The sequence below is a fragment of the Staurois parvus genome, unplaced genomic scaffold (genome assembly GCF_062004578.1).
Source record: "Staurois parvus isolate SC_StPar_1 unplaced genomic scaffold, SC_StPar_1.0 ptg000031l, whole genome shotgun sequence".
Classification (NCBI taxonomy): domain Eukaryota; kingdom Metazoa; phylum Chordata; class Amphibia; order Anura; family Ranidae; genus Staurois; species Staurois parvus.
In genome coordinates this window covers 1,921,963-1,934,313 of record NW_028317827.1, presented here as the reverse complement: position 1 = coordinate 1,934,313, position 12,351 = coordinate 1,921,963, and the positions used below count along the sequence as shown (strand labels likewise).

At 50.3% G+C, this 12,351-nt stretch overlaps 1 protein-coding gene across 3 annotated transcripts in view; it reads right to left on the bottom strand.

The window, feature by feature from the left end:
• The window catches only part of GALNT13 (polypeptide N-acetylgalactosaminyltransferase 13), a 398,708-nt gene extending 387,191 nt beyond the window's left edge, over positions 1-11,517 (bottom strand). The window contains exon 1 of one of the 3 annotated variants that reach the window (XM_089659616.1): positions 10,689-11,517. In XM_089659616.1, the coding sequence (XP_089515742.1) occupies positions 10,689-10,830 (142 nt within the window). In that variant the 5' untranslated portion in view covers positions 10,831-11,517. The remainder of the gene's footprint in view (positions 1-10,688) is intronic. The other 2 variants (XM_089659625.1, XM_089659631.1) reach the window with 2 other exon arrangements.
• Positions 11,518-12,351: the final 834 nt, after the last annotated feature.

The following is a 12,351-nucleotide window of genomic DNA, read 5'->3' as shown; positions in this document are numbered from 1 at the left end:
TTGCTTTTAGACCCATAAAGTCTGTAAAAGCAATCATTTCTCCTTATCTCTGGCTGCATTCTTGCAGCCATGGAGAACTACTGAGTGAGCTGTGATTGGTCACAGCTTGTCACATGGTACAAGGCTGTTGTGAATAGGGTTCAATGGAGAAGCTGCTAAAATGCATGGTATTGTGTTTTTGCAGCATCTTTGTTGTGTTTTGCCGCGCTTTGTATTTTTATTTTGATTTTTGCTTTTAAAAAAGTCCCTGATCCTTTCCAAAAACTGAGCGGCTCAAAAAAGCATAGATGTGAACATGTTCCAAATGGACCAGGGGCAGACTGACCATTTGGAAACTCGAGCACTGCCCAAGGGCCTGGGGTCACTAGGGGGCCCCATGAGATGCCCCTGGTACCTTTTTCATAGGCTTTTTTGAGTTTAGGCAAAGACACAGGGGCCCCATGGTCCCCTATTGCCCGGGGGCCCCATGAGTTGTCAGTCCGCCCCTGAAATGGACTGTAGTGCGTTTCTGCAAAAAGCACTAAAAATGCATTGGTTCGAACGGAACCTAACACACCTTCTGTGCCTACACTGGAAATGAAGACACCTTTGGACAGCAGCATTGTCAGACTTGGGGGGAGGGGAGTGTTAAATGGACTAGCAGATTTAGATACACTAACAAATTGAAGCCAAACTCCACCTCACACTTTATAATCATTTACAGCAAACATTTTTTTTCCCCTTCTGGAATAAAGGTTTTACATAAATAAATAAAATCCGACCATTTCAAACACACCTGTCAGTGTTGAATGGTTTGCCTCATCCTTGTAACTGATATATCTGCATGAGAACTTGTTCTTTTGAGAAACAAACTTACTGGCTGGATCAGCAGGTGAAAATAGAGGAAAGAAAGCCTAAAAAAGAAAATGAATGCAGCCACTGCCTCTAAGCCCCCTTTAACAGCAATGTGATATGTCATGCGTTTTGACAGTTCAAAATTGATAACAAGTTACACCCTATTTGTGCCTATGGAACTGCTCAGATCGGTGCAACTCTGACTTTGCGGTGCAGCGCCGATTTTGTGCAACTTCCATAGACATCTGCGCATGAAATCGCACAGATGTCAGGCAAGCCTCACATGAAATCACACTAATCAGCGGCTTTTAAATTGCGCTACATCAAGTGAAGAAGCGCAATTTGAAAGCCGCATTCCGTGTGAACCAGGGCTAAGGCTCCATTCACACCTGGCATTTCCAGAACGAGCGACAAAGCGCATAGAAAACACGTTTGTTGTACTTTTTGGAAACGCGCTACAAACGAGCGCTGGTGCTTGCAGTGGCAATCATCGTTAATGGCACCCTAAGCAGAGGTAGCAGGCTCATTCTTGCCACACATTTTGTCGTGGTGCAAATGTGCTACAAACGCAGCAAACCGCTCGATGGAAAAGCACGCTTCTTAGGGGCATGTGTCACACGTAGAGCAGACCATTCAAGTGAGCGGCCTGCCCTATGTGCAACAAGCAGATATTCTTCATAAAGTGGGAACACGACTTCCCGCTACACTCAGGTGTGAACCCAGCCTAATGCAGACCATAGATGGTTCGTTTATCAGCCGAATTTTCGTCCGAAAGAATAATCGGCTGATATTCGCACCATTAGTGGGGCAATGTCATCGGCAGATATTCGCGATTCCTCCTCATTTCTTTTATCGGTCATGCTGAAAAATGTATGAAAAACGGCAGATTTTTGTAATCATTGGTGGCAAAAAAACGACTGATTTTTCGGTTTTTGGCCAAAAATTTGGCCTGCATAAAGCCCCGTACACACCATGAGAATATCGGACGAACGATTGTCCATTTTCTTTTGCAGGCTAGTCTCATATCGAAAGTGAAGAGGTTACTAAAGTTCTGCAACAGAATAAAGATTAGAAAGTGATGTTGAGTATTTGTATTGTATTTTCAGACAAGTACTGATTAAACGAAAATCGTACGAATTGGTATCTTGCAAAAAAAAATTTTCGTGCTTGCCCCTTTGAATAATTTCAGATGAAAGCTGTGTACTCAGGGGCATCCCTAGGGTTGGTGTCACCCAGTTCGATAACACTTGGTGACACCCCCTCCGACGAGCCCCGCAGGATGGATCAGATCTGCGGATTGAGCATAATGGATCAGAGTCCGATCCATTATCCTCCCCAATCTGCAGATCCGATCCATCCTGCAGGGATCGTCGGCATACAACCTATACGGGGTGACACCGGACCCGCTCACACAAAAAGGTAAGTTGTAAAGCAAGCCGACGATCCACACAGGATGGATCGGACCTGCAGATTGAGCATAATGGATCGGAGTCCTGCAGAGCAGACACTGCCCGCTGATTTCAATGGGACGGTCAGATGGAAACAGACCGCCTGTCTGTCTCCGCTCGGTTGTCATCCGATCCGATCCGTTGTATGGATGGGGAACGGATCCCCATCCATCTGTTTTTGGCATCTGTTTTTGGCATACAGGATCGGATGCCGGCGGCTGTCAGCGGACTATTTTCCACTGTGGATGGACCGATCGGGTTCGCCTGAAAAACGGACAGGCAGACCCCTCCGCTCGTGTGAAAAGGGACTAATAACCTCTTTAATTTTAAAAACATAATCTGAAATATCTTACGATGAGATGAAATCCCCCCATTTGGTCATCCTGACATTGCAGGCGGTGTAATCGCAGCTGTCAGTGTCAACACTACAAGCAGCCGCTTACAGATCTGTCCAGCTACTGGGAGCGGATTGCAAGCCTCTAAGGGCTGGTTTAGACGCGGTTTGGAATGGCAGATCCCACGGACGCCCATTAACGTGTTTATTGCACGTGGTTTTGGCACGTTTGTATTGTGTTACATAACGATCAGATTATCGCATGTTCCCTTCAAAAGCGGTATTTTTCGTACGTTTTTCTGATCGTGTGTACTAGGCTTAAGAATTGGTCAGATGCAATTTAATAAATGTTTGCTTTTGGGTTTAAGGCTCCTTTCAGACGAGGCGGATCCGCCAACGTGATCAAAATGTATCAGGGATCGGCGGAGAGATTCCTCACTGAGCAGGCGGATGACAGGTCTCTGTCCGCTCTACTCCTGCAGACACAGACACTGCCTGCTGATTTCAATGGGACGGTCAGATGGAAACAGACCGCCTGTCCATCTCCACTCGATTGTCATCCGATCAGTTGGATGGATCAGGAACGGATCCTCATCTGTCTGTTTTTGGCATACAGGATCGGATAGGATGCCGGCGGGTGTCAGCGGAATATTATCCGCTGACACCCGCCGGTCCATAGAAGTCTATGGATGGACTGATTGGGTTCGCCTGAAAAACAGACAGGCAGACCCCATTGATCCGCTCGCTCGTGTGAAAAGGGACTAATACCACTTTCATTTTAAAACATAACCTCATGATGAGATGAAATCCCCCCATTCGGTCATCCTGACATTGCAGGCGGTGTAATCGCAACTGTCAGTATCAACACTACAAGCAGCCGCTTACAGATCTGTCCAGCTACTGGGAGCCTCTAAGGGCTGGTTTAGACACGGTTTGGAATGGCAGATCCCACGGACGCCCATTAACGCGTTTATTGCACGTGGTTTTGGCACGTTTGTATTGTGTTACATTACGCCCCCAGACGCTTCTCCTCTGTGGTGGTTTTCTATTGTCTGGATTTTGTATTATCACCTCAGTCAGTAGACTTGGGCTTGAGATTCAAGTTGAACATAAGTTTGACTGGAACATCGGCCGTTCGTGGGTTGGGTGAATAGCTGAACGTTAAGGGCATTCGGTGAGCTGTTCGCCTGCCGTACCCCACAGTGACCACAGATCAGGTGCAATGTTTTGGTCAATCACAGCACATAATGATGTCACAAGGGAGTGGGGGCCACCTGGTGATGTCAACTTTGTGACCCCGCCCCCTAAATATTTAAGTAAATATTTAAATATTTAAGAACTGTCAGTTGGTGGGAGCCAGTGTGGAGTACATGTTTTTTTTTTCATTTTTGTTGGATCTACTTTGGGGGACTTAACATTTTTGTTTTTAATAAAGGATTTGTCAAAGACTGTCTCCTGTCATTTTTACACTATATGTTTTTATTTTGTGAATGAGTAGCAGTACCATGTACCCCATATTCATTCACATAGGGTGAGCCGGGATCTGGTTCTGATTCTGATAAGCCCCCCCGCCCGCAGACCTCCCACAACCAGGGGCAGATTGACAACTCATGGGGTCACCGGGCAATAGGGGATCATGGGGCCCCTGTGTCCTTGCCCACAGCCAAAAAAAGCCTATGAAAAAGCCAATTAAAGGTACCAGGTGCATCTCATGGGGCCCCCTACTGACCCCGGGCAGTGCCTGAGTGGCCAAATGATCAGTCCGCCCCTGCTCACAATAGGCCCTTGTCTCCATCAACATGGGGAAAAAATGCTTTGGGGGGAGCAAAGCACCCCCCCATGTTGAGGGCATGTGGCTTGGCATGGTTTGGGGGGTGTGGACACTCGCTCATACCCCCCCCCTTTCCTGACCTGCTTGGATACATGCTTGGATAAGGGTCTGGTATGGATTTGGGGGGGGGAGGCACGCCATTTTTTTTTACATTTTGACATGGGGGTTTCCCCTCAAAATCCATACCAGACCCAAAGGGCTTGGCTGGATGGGGGGTGGCCCACGCTGGTTTTTTTTAATTGCCAGCAATTCTTTTTTACATTCAGCTGTACATTCAAGAATGTCCTAAAATACCACATGACCTAATAATAGACCTCCTGCAGTATTGTAGTAGCTGTGCATGCTCACGTGTGGTAAGATACTGCTTCGTGACTTGTCCCCTCTGCTCGAAGATTGCGGTCAAACGTTTGTTAGGTTGGAATATTCGACCATGAACCAAACAGGTGACCATGAACCAAACGGGGGTGTTCAGCCCATCACTATCAGCTAGTAACATTTTCTCAATGCGCTGTAGATGCCACAGGGAGCGTTTGGGAGGCACTTGAAGTGCATTTACATTGGCATGAATAGCGGGATTTGGGGAGCGGTAAAGCCAGCTAAATGCTGCATGTCGGATACATTATATCAGAATGCAATGCAAGCACGGCCATGGGAACAGCACCGTCCTCTGCAATGCACATCACTGACACATTGGGGGTCATTTACTAACAATGGAGTGTGCCAAAGCTGGTGCAGCTCTGCATAGAACCAATCAGCTTCCACAATTTATTGTCAAAGCTTCACTGAACAGACTGAAGGTAGAAGCTGATTGGCTGCCATGCACAGCTGCACCAGATTCTGCCCTCTCCAGTTTTAGTAAATCCACCCCACAGTCTCCCTGTAATATGCCCCATGGGAACGAGACCTTATGCAGGCCATAGACAGTTTGAAAATCGGCTGATTTTTTGTCCGAAAGAATAATTGGCCGATTTTCACACTGTTGGTGGGGCAATGGCATCGGCCGATTTTTGCAGTTCCTTCTCATTTCGTTTATCGGTCATGCTGGAAAATTCGTGAAAAATGACCAATTTTCGAAATCATTGGTGGCAACATCGGATTACAGAATGAACGACGTTTCATTTTTCAGACGAAAAATTGTCCGATAAACGAACCGTCTATGGCAGGGGTGGACTGACAACTCATGGGGCCCCCGGGCAATAGGGGATCATGGGGCCCCTGTGTCCTTGCCCAAACTAAAAAAAGCCTATGAAAAAGGTACCGGGGCATCTCATGGGGCCCCCTACTGACCCCGGGCCCTCGGGCAGTGCCCCAGTTTCCAAATGGTCAGTCCACCCCTGGTCTATGGCCTGCATTAGACCTCATTTAGATTTGCGGTTGAGATGCATTTTTGCCGCCCACCAACCACCCCCCATTAACCGCTTCTGCGCTGCCCTATAGCAGAAATACTGCTACAGGGAGGCACAGGTGCACAAATCACGTATATTATATATATATATCTGTATATATGTGTGATTTCGCATTTCCTACCTGCGCTGCCATTTGCAGCCTCAGATTTTTTTGTTTATAACGCAAAAAATAAAAACCGCACAGGCGATCAAAGACCACCGAAAGAAAGATCAATTTGTTGGCAAAAAAGGACGTACATTTCATGTGGGTGCAGCATTGCATGACCGCGCAATTGTTAGTTAAAATAACGCAGCGCCGTATCGCAAAAATGGCCTGTCAGGAAGGGGGGGGGGGGGGGAATCCTCTGGAGGACAATAGGCAGTGGATGCCGATGTTTCAGGGGCGGACTGACCATTTGGGAACTCAAGCACTGCCCGAGGGCCCGGGGCCAGTAGGGGGCCCCATGAGATGCCCCTGATACCTTTCATAGGCTTTTTTGGGTGTGGTTTGAGTGTGGGTGAGGACACAGGGGCCCCATGATCCCCTATTGCCCGGGGGCCCCATGAGTTGTCAGTCCGCCCCTGCGGTGTTTAGAGTGTCATGAATGCTCCATTGTTAGTAAATCCCCCCCTCCCCCGAGCGCTGACAGGAGTTCACAAGGATTCAAGAAAAGCAGATAACATGGCTGCTTTTAATACTAGTGATGGGGAATGGTAAAACCCTGCAGTTGAGCAGCCCTTTTACCACCCCCCACTTGCCCCCCCCCCTTTAGCTTGCAAAGCAGCATTGAGGGGGTGTACACATGCTTCACAGCTACAGCAGGAATGATATCCTCCATCACGTTCGGTGGACCTATCACTCTCCAAATGTGATCCCTTCCCGTGCAATGAAGGTGGCTGCGGCATGCTAGTCCGGCACTTATGGGGTTAAAACGGACAGTGAAAAGGCGACGCAACATTTCCATCTGTCAAATTCTCTCTGAAGAGCGACCCAAATGCGGATCACTCTTCAGTGAGCACAGCAAGTATAAACGAGGCTTTAATGTCACCATACACATTACAATCTGATCATACAATCTCTGTGTAATCGAATGTAGATTTAGTAAAACGTCATAAAAGGACGTACAATTCCTCATCTATTCAATCAGTTTGTGTCTGATCAGGCAGGCCCTTGCATAGCATAGTTGTTGGTAGATCTAAAGCTGGCCATACTCTATACAATCAGATTGTACAGGCTCCATGCAATCTCCTTTAGCACTATTAAATCTATGGAATATGAGGACCGACCTGAACATTCCATTCAGTTAGTATCAAATCAGGCAAGCTTTTGCACTAAATAGTTGATGGTAGATCTAAAGGAGATTGTACAATCAGATTGTATGGTGTATGTCCAGGTGAAGGGTCACCGTACACAGAATATTCTGATTGTGCAATCTCTGTACAACCATCTTTATAGTTACTAAAACTATGTAACGTGGGGTCATCCCTACACTGTCCAATCAATCTGTATCTAATCTGGCAGGCCATGACACTACACACCTATTGGAAGACTGAAGGGTCACCATACACGCTACAATCTGACCATACAATCTGTGTGCATGAAACACAGTTTACAATTTGATTGTATAATCTCCTTTAGATCTTCCCATAAGTATGTAGAGCAAGGGCCAGCCTGACTGGATACAAATCGATTGGATCATTTAAGTAGGTCTTCATAATACATAGTTGATTGTACAGAAATTGTACAGCCAGATTGTAACGTGTATGGTGAGCCTTAGATGTAAAGTGAGCGCCTACCTAATCTAACTGATCTGTTTGTATCCAATCAGGCACGACCTTGCTGTACATAGTTGTTGGTAAATCTAGAGGAGATTGTACAATCAGATGTTAATGTGTGGAGTAAGCCGTACTGAGAATGTACAATCAGATTGTACCGTGTGTGGTGAGCCTATGTCACCTTAGAAACCATGTAAAATGAGGACCTACCTAATCCAACCAATCGATTTGTATCCAATTAGGTGAGCCCTTGCCAGGGGCAGACTGATCATTTGGAAACTCGGGCACTGCCCGAGGGCCCGGGGTCAGAAGGGGGCCCCATGAGATGCCCCTGGTACCTTTTTCACAGGCTTTTTGCAGTTTGGACAAGGACACAGGGGCCCCATGATCCCCTATTGCCCAGGGGCACAGTACGGGGGAGTAAGGGGGGCACAGTACGGGGAGAGTAAGGGGGGCACAGTACAGGGGGTGTAAGGGGGGCACAGTAAAGGGAGAGTAAGGGGGGCACAGTACAGGGAGAGTAAGGGGGGCACAGTACGGGGAGAGTAAGGGGGGCACAGTACAGGGGGTGTAAGGGGGGCACAGTACAGGGAGAGTAAGGGGGGCACAGTACAGGGGGAGTAAGGGGGGCACAGTACAGGGAGAGTAAGGGGGGCACAGCACAGGGGGAGTAAGGGGGGCACAGTACAGGGAGAGTAAGGGGGGCACAGCACAGGGGGAGTAAGGGGGGCACAGTACAGGGAGAGTAAGGGGGGCACAGCACAGGGGGAGTAAGGGGGGCACAGCACAGGGGGAGTAAGGGGGGCACAGCACAGGGGGAGTAAGGGGGGCACAGCACAGGAAGAGTAAGGGGGGCACAGTACAGGGGGAGTAAGGGGGGCACAGTACAAGGGGAGTAAGGGGGGCACAGTACAGGGGGAGTAAGGGGGGCACAGCACAGGGGGAGTAAGGGGTGCACAGCACAGGGGGAGTAAGGGGGGCACAGTACAGGGAGAGTAAGGGGGGCACAGCACAGGGGGAGTAAGGGGTGCACAGCACAGGGGGTGTAAGGGGGGCACAGCACAGGGGGAGTAAGGGGGGCACAGCACAGGGGGTGTAAGGGGGGCACAGCACAGGGGGAGCAAGGAGGGCACAGTACAGGGGGAGCAAGGGGGGCACAGTACAGGGGGGAGCAAGGGGGGCACAGTACAGGGGGGAGCAAGGAGGGCACAGTACAGGGGGGAGCAAGGGGGGCACAGTACAGGGGGGAGCAAGGAGGGCACAGTACAGGGGGGAGCAAGGGGGGCACAGTACAGGGGGGAGCAAGGGGGGCACAGTACAGGGGGAGTAAGGGGGGCACAGTACAGGGGGAGCAAGGAGGGCACAGTACAGGGAGAGCAAGGGGGGCACAGTACAGGGGGGAGCAAGGGGGGCACAGTACAGGGGGAGTAAGGGGGCACAGTACAGGGGGAGCAAGGGGGGCACAGTACAGGGAGAGCAAGGGGGGCACAGCACAGGGGGAGTAAGGGGGGCACAGCACAGGGGGAGTAAGGGGGGCACAGCACAGGGAGAGTAAGGGGGGCACAGCACAGGGGGTGTAAGGGGCACACAGCACAGGAGGTGTAAGGGGCGCACAGTACAGGGAGAGTAAGGGGGGCACAGCACAGGGGGAGTAAGGGGGGCACAGTACAGGGGAGTAAGGGGGGCACAGTACAGGGAGAGTAAGGGGGGCAAAGTACAGGGAGAGTAAGGGGCGCACAGCACAGGGGGTGTAAGGGGGGCACAGCACAGGGGGTGTAAGAGGCGCACAGTACAGGGGGAGCAAGGAGGGCACAGTACAGGGGGAGCAAGGGGGGCACAATACGGGGAGAGTAAGGGGGGCACAGTAGGGGGGGAGTAAGGGGGGCACAGCATGGGGGGAGTAAGGGGGGCACAATACAGGGGGTGTAAGGGGGGCACAGCACAGGGGGAGTAAGGGGGACACAGCACAGTGGGTGTAAGTGGGGCACAATACAGGGGGTGTAAGCGGGGCACAGCACAGGGGGAGTAAGGGGCGCACAGCACAGGGGGAGTAAGAGGCGCACAGCACAGGGGGAGTAAGGGGGGCACAATACAGGGGGAGTAAGGGGGGCACAATACAGGGGGAGTAAGGGGGGCACAATACAGGGGGTGTAAGGGGGCACAGCACAGGGGGAGTAAGGGGGACACAGCACAGTGGGTGTAAGGGGGGCACAATACAGGGGGTGTAAGGGGGGCACAGCACAGGGGGAGTAAGGGGCGCACAGCACAGGGGGAGTAAGGGGGGCACAGTACAGGGGGAGTAAGGGGGGCACAATACAGGTTCTGGGGCACTGCTCAGGCCATCCCGGGACAGCTTAGTAAAAAGCGTGACTGTCCTGGCAAATCCAGGACAACTGTTAAGTATGATGCAAAGCAAGATTATCATGGGGCCCCTGGGTAGTGCCCATGCATTAAGACAGTCCTGCCCAACACAGCTAGAGAACTGACCACGCTCTGCTTTCATGCCTAGTGTGGTCAGTTTTTAATGGGAAAGCAGAGGGACTAGCAGGACCACCAGGGATTTCCCACAAAGGAAGCAATACAAAGAGAAGAGGATACTATGTATACAAGTATATGGAAAACGAGGTGCAGCTTCACTCTGCAAAGACCCAATCACATGCAAGGAAGATAATAATAATAATAATAATAAGCAGCCTTTTGCTTGCACGTGATTGGATGATGGACGTCAGCAGGGCTCCCCCTCATTTACTAAACTCTGGCGCACCTTCACTTCCCAAGTCAGTTGGCGTTTAGTAAATCAGCCCCATGACGACATAGTTTTTGACCAATCCAGAGTGGATTGTATGATCAGATTGTAAGGTGTATGGTGGATTTTCACGCTGATCACTTATTTTAGCCCCCCTTCACGCGTCCATGTCCAAAGCGCGTACGATGAGCGTTCCCATCCTCAACTTTGCGTCTCGTGCTACTTTGGAGAGGCTCCCGGCAATGTCACCCGGATCAGACGGCACGGTCGCCTGCAGCCAGATTTTACCCCCCCCCCTCCCTTTCCCCGGTGCCCATGCAGAGTTGAACCTTACCCCTGAGCGCAGGCAGCAGAGATCGGTCCTTCCTGTCGTCACATTTGTTACATTCACTGAAGTAGAGGAGCAGGAAGACGTCCACCAGCACCCACACCAGGGACGTGGCCAGGACCACCTTACAGTAGATGAACCGTCTCATGTCCTTTGATGGGATTCCTGCCGTCACACTACGGAAAGTGGCAGCTCCGGGGAGCCGGCTCCGCACCTCCGGGACACGATCCTGCACAGGCGCACGCCAAGCGACATCCCAGCCTCGTTAGGAGCGGAGGAAGACCACCGGAGAACTTTTCAAGGCTGCCCCCCCCCCCCGGGGGGGGTGAGAACGCCGGCGGTGGCGGAGAGCCTAATGGAAAGGCATCTGTCACGTCTTGACGGGCGCAGCCCGGGCACCTCGATCTGCGATTCGCCTGCAGCGAGCGGCTAGAGGTGACAAGATGCGGGGGGGAGAAAAAAAAACCACCCCCCCCAAGGAGTACCGTGTGGTCTGGCTGGTTTCTGTGTTGCCAGGTTACGTGAAGGAGAGAGCGAGGAAGAGAAGAAAGCTTTGATTTCTGCTGGGCTCAGCCCCTTCCCGGCTCGGCTTCGTCTCCGTGCGATTCCCGTCTTCTAGGCATCCGTGCAGGAGGAACGTGAGACATGACTGACTCTCACACGGAGGGGGACCAGGATGTCATCGGGATGACGATTGGCTGGACTCCCCCCACCGGGCCCCCTGATTGGGTGCCAAAGAAAAAATGTTCCCGTTTTGGGAAGTGCAGCAAAAAAAAAAAAAAAAGACAATCGAGTTGATTTTTTCTGCGGTTTGGGAAGCAGGAGGTTAAGGCGAAGAATAAATGCCGAGCGTTTTGTATGTGTGTGTGTGAGCTGAGCAGACGCAGAGGTCAGGATCAGCCGGGAAGGAGAGGAGAGGCTTACAGACAGACGCTGAGGAGAAGGCAGCAGACGGCCAGGAGATGAAAACTGCACTTTACACCGGCCACGGCTGCAACACAAACGCATCATCTAACGTCTGTCCAAACCCCACACCTACAAATGTCACAGAATGCAGCTTGTCGCTGAACCATACACTTCATCAATCACCCGCACCGTACAAAATCCATCCACACCATACAAAATCCGTCCACTACTACAGACACTGCCATAGAATGACTAAATACAAATATCATCCACACCGTACAACATCCATCCACTACTACTACAAACACTGCGATAGAATGACTAAATACAAATATCATCCACACCGTACAACATCCATCCACTACTACAGACACTGCGATAGAATGACTAAATACAAATATCATCCACACCGTACAACATCCATCCACTACTACAGACACTGCCATAGAATGACTAAATACAAATATCATCCACACCGTACAAAATCCATCCACTACTACAGACACTGCGATAGAATGACTAAATACAAATATCATCCACACCGTACAACATCCATCCACTACTACAGACACTGCTATAGAATGACTAAAACAATACAAATATCATCCACACCGTACAACATCCATCCACTACTACAGACACTGCTATAGAATGACTAAAACAATACAAATATCATCCACACCGTACAACATCCATCCACTACTACTACAAACACTGCCATAGAATGACTAAATACAAATATCATCCACACCGTACAAAATCC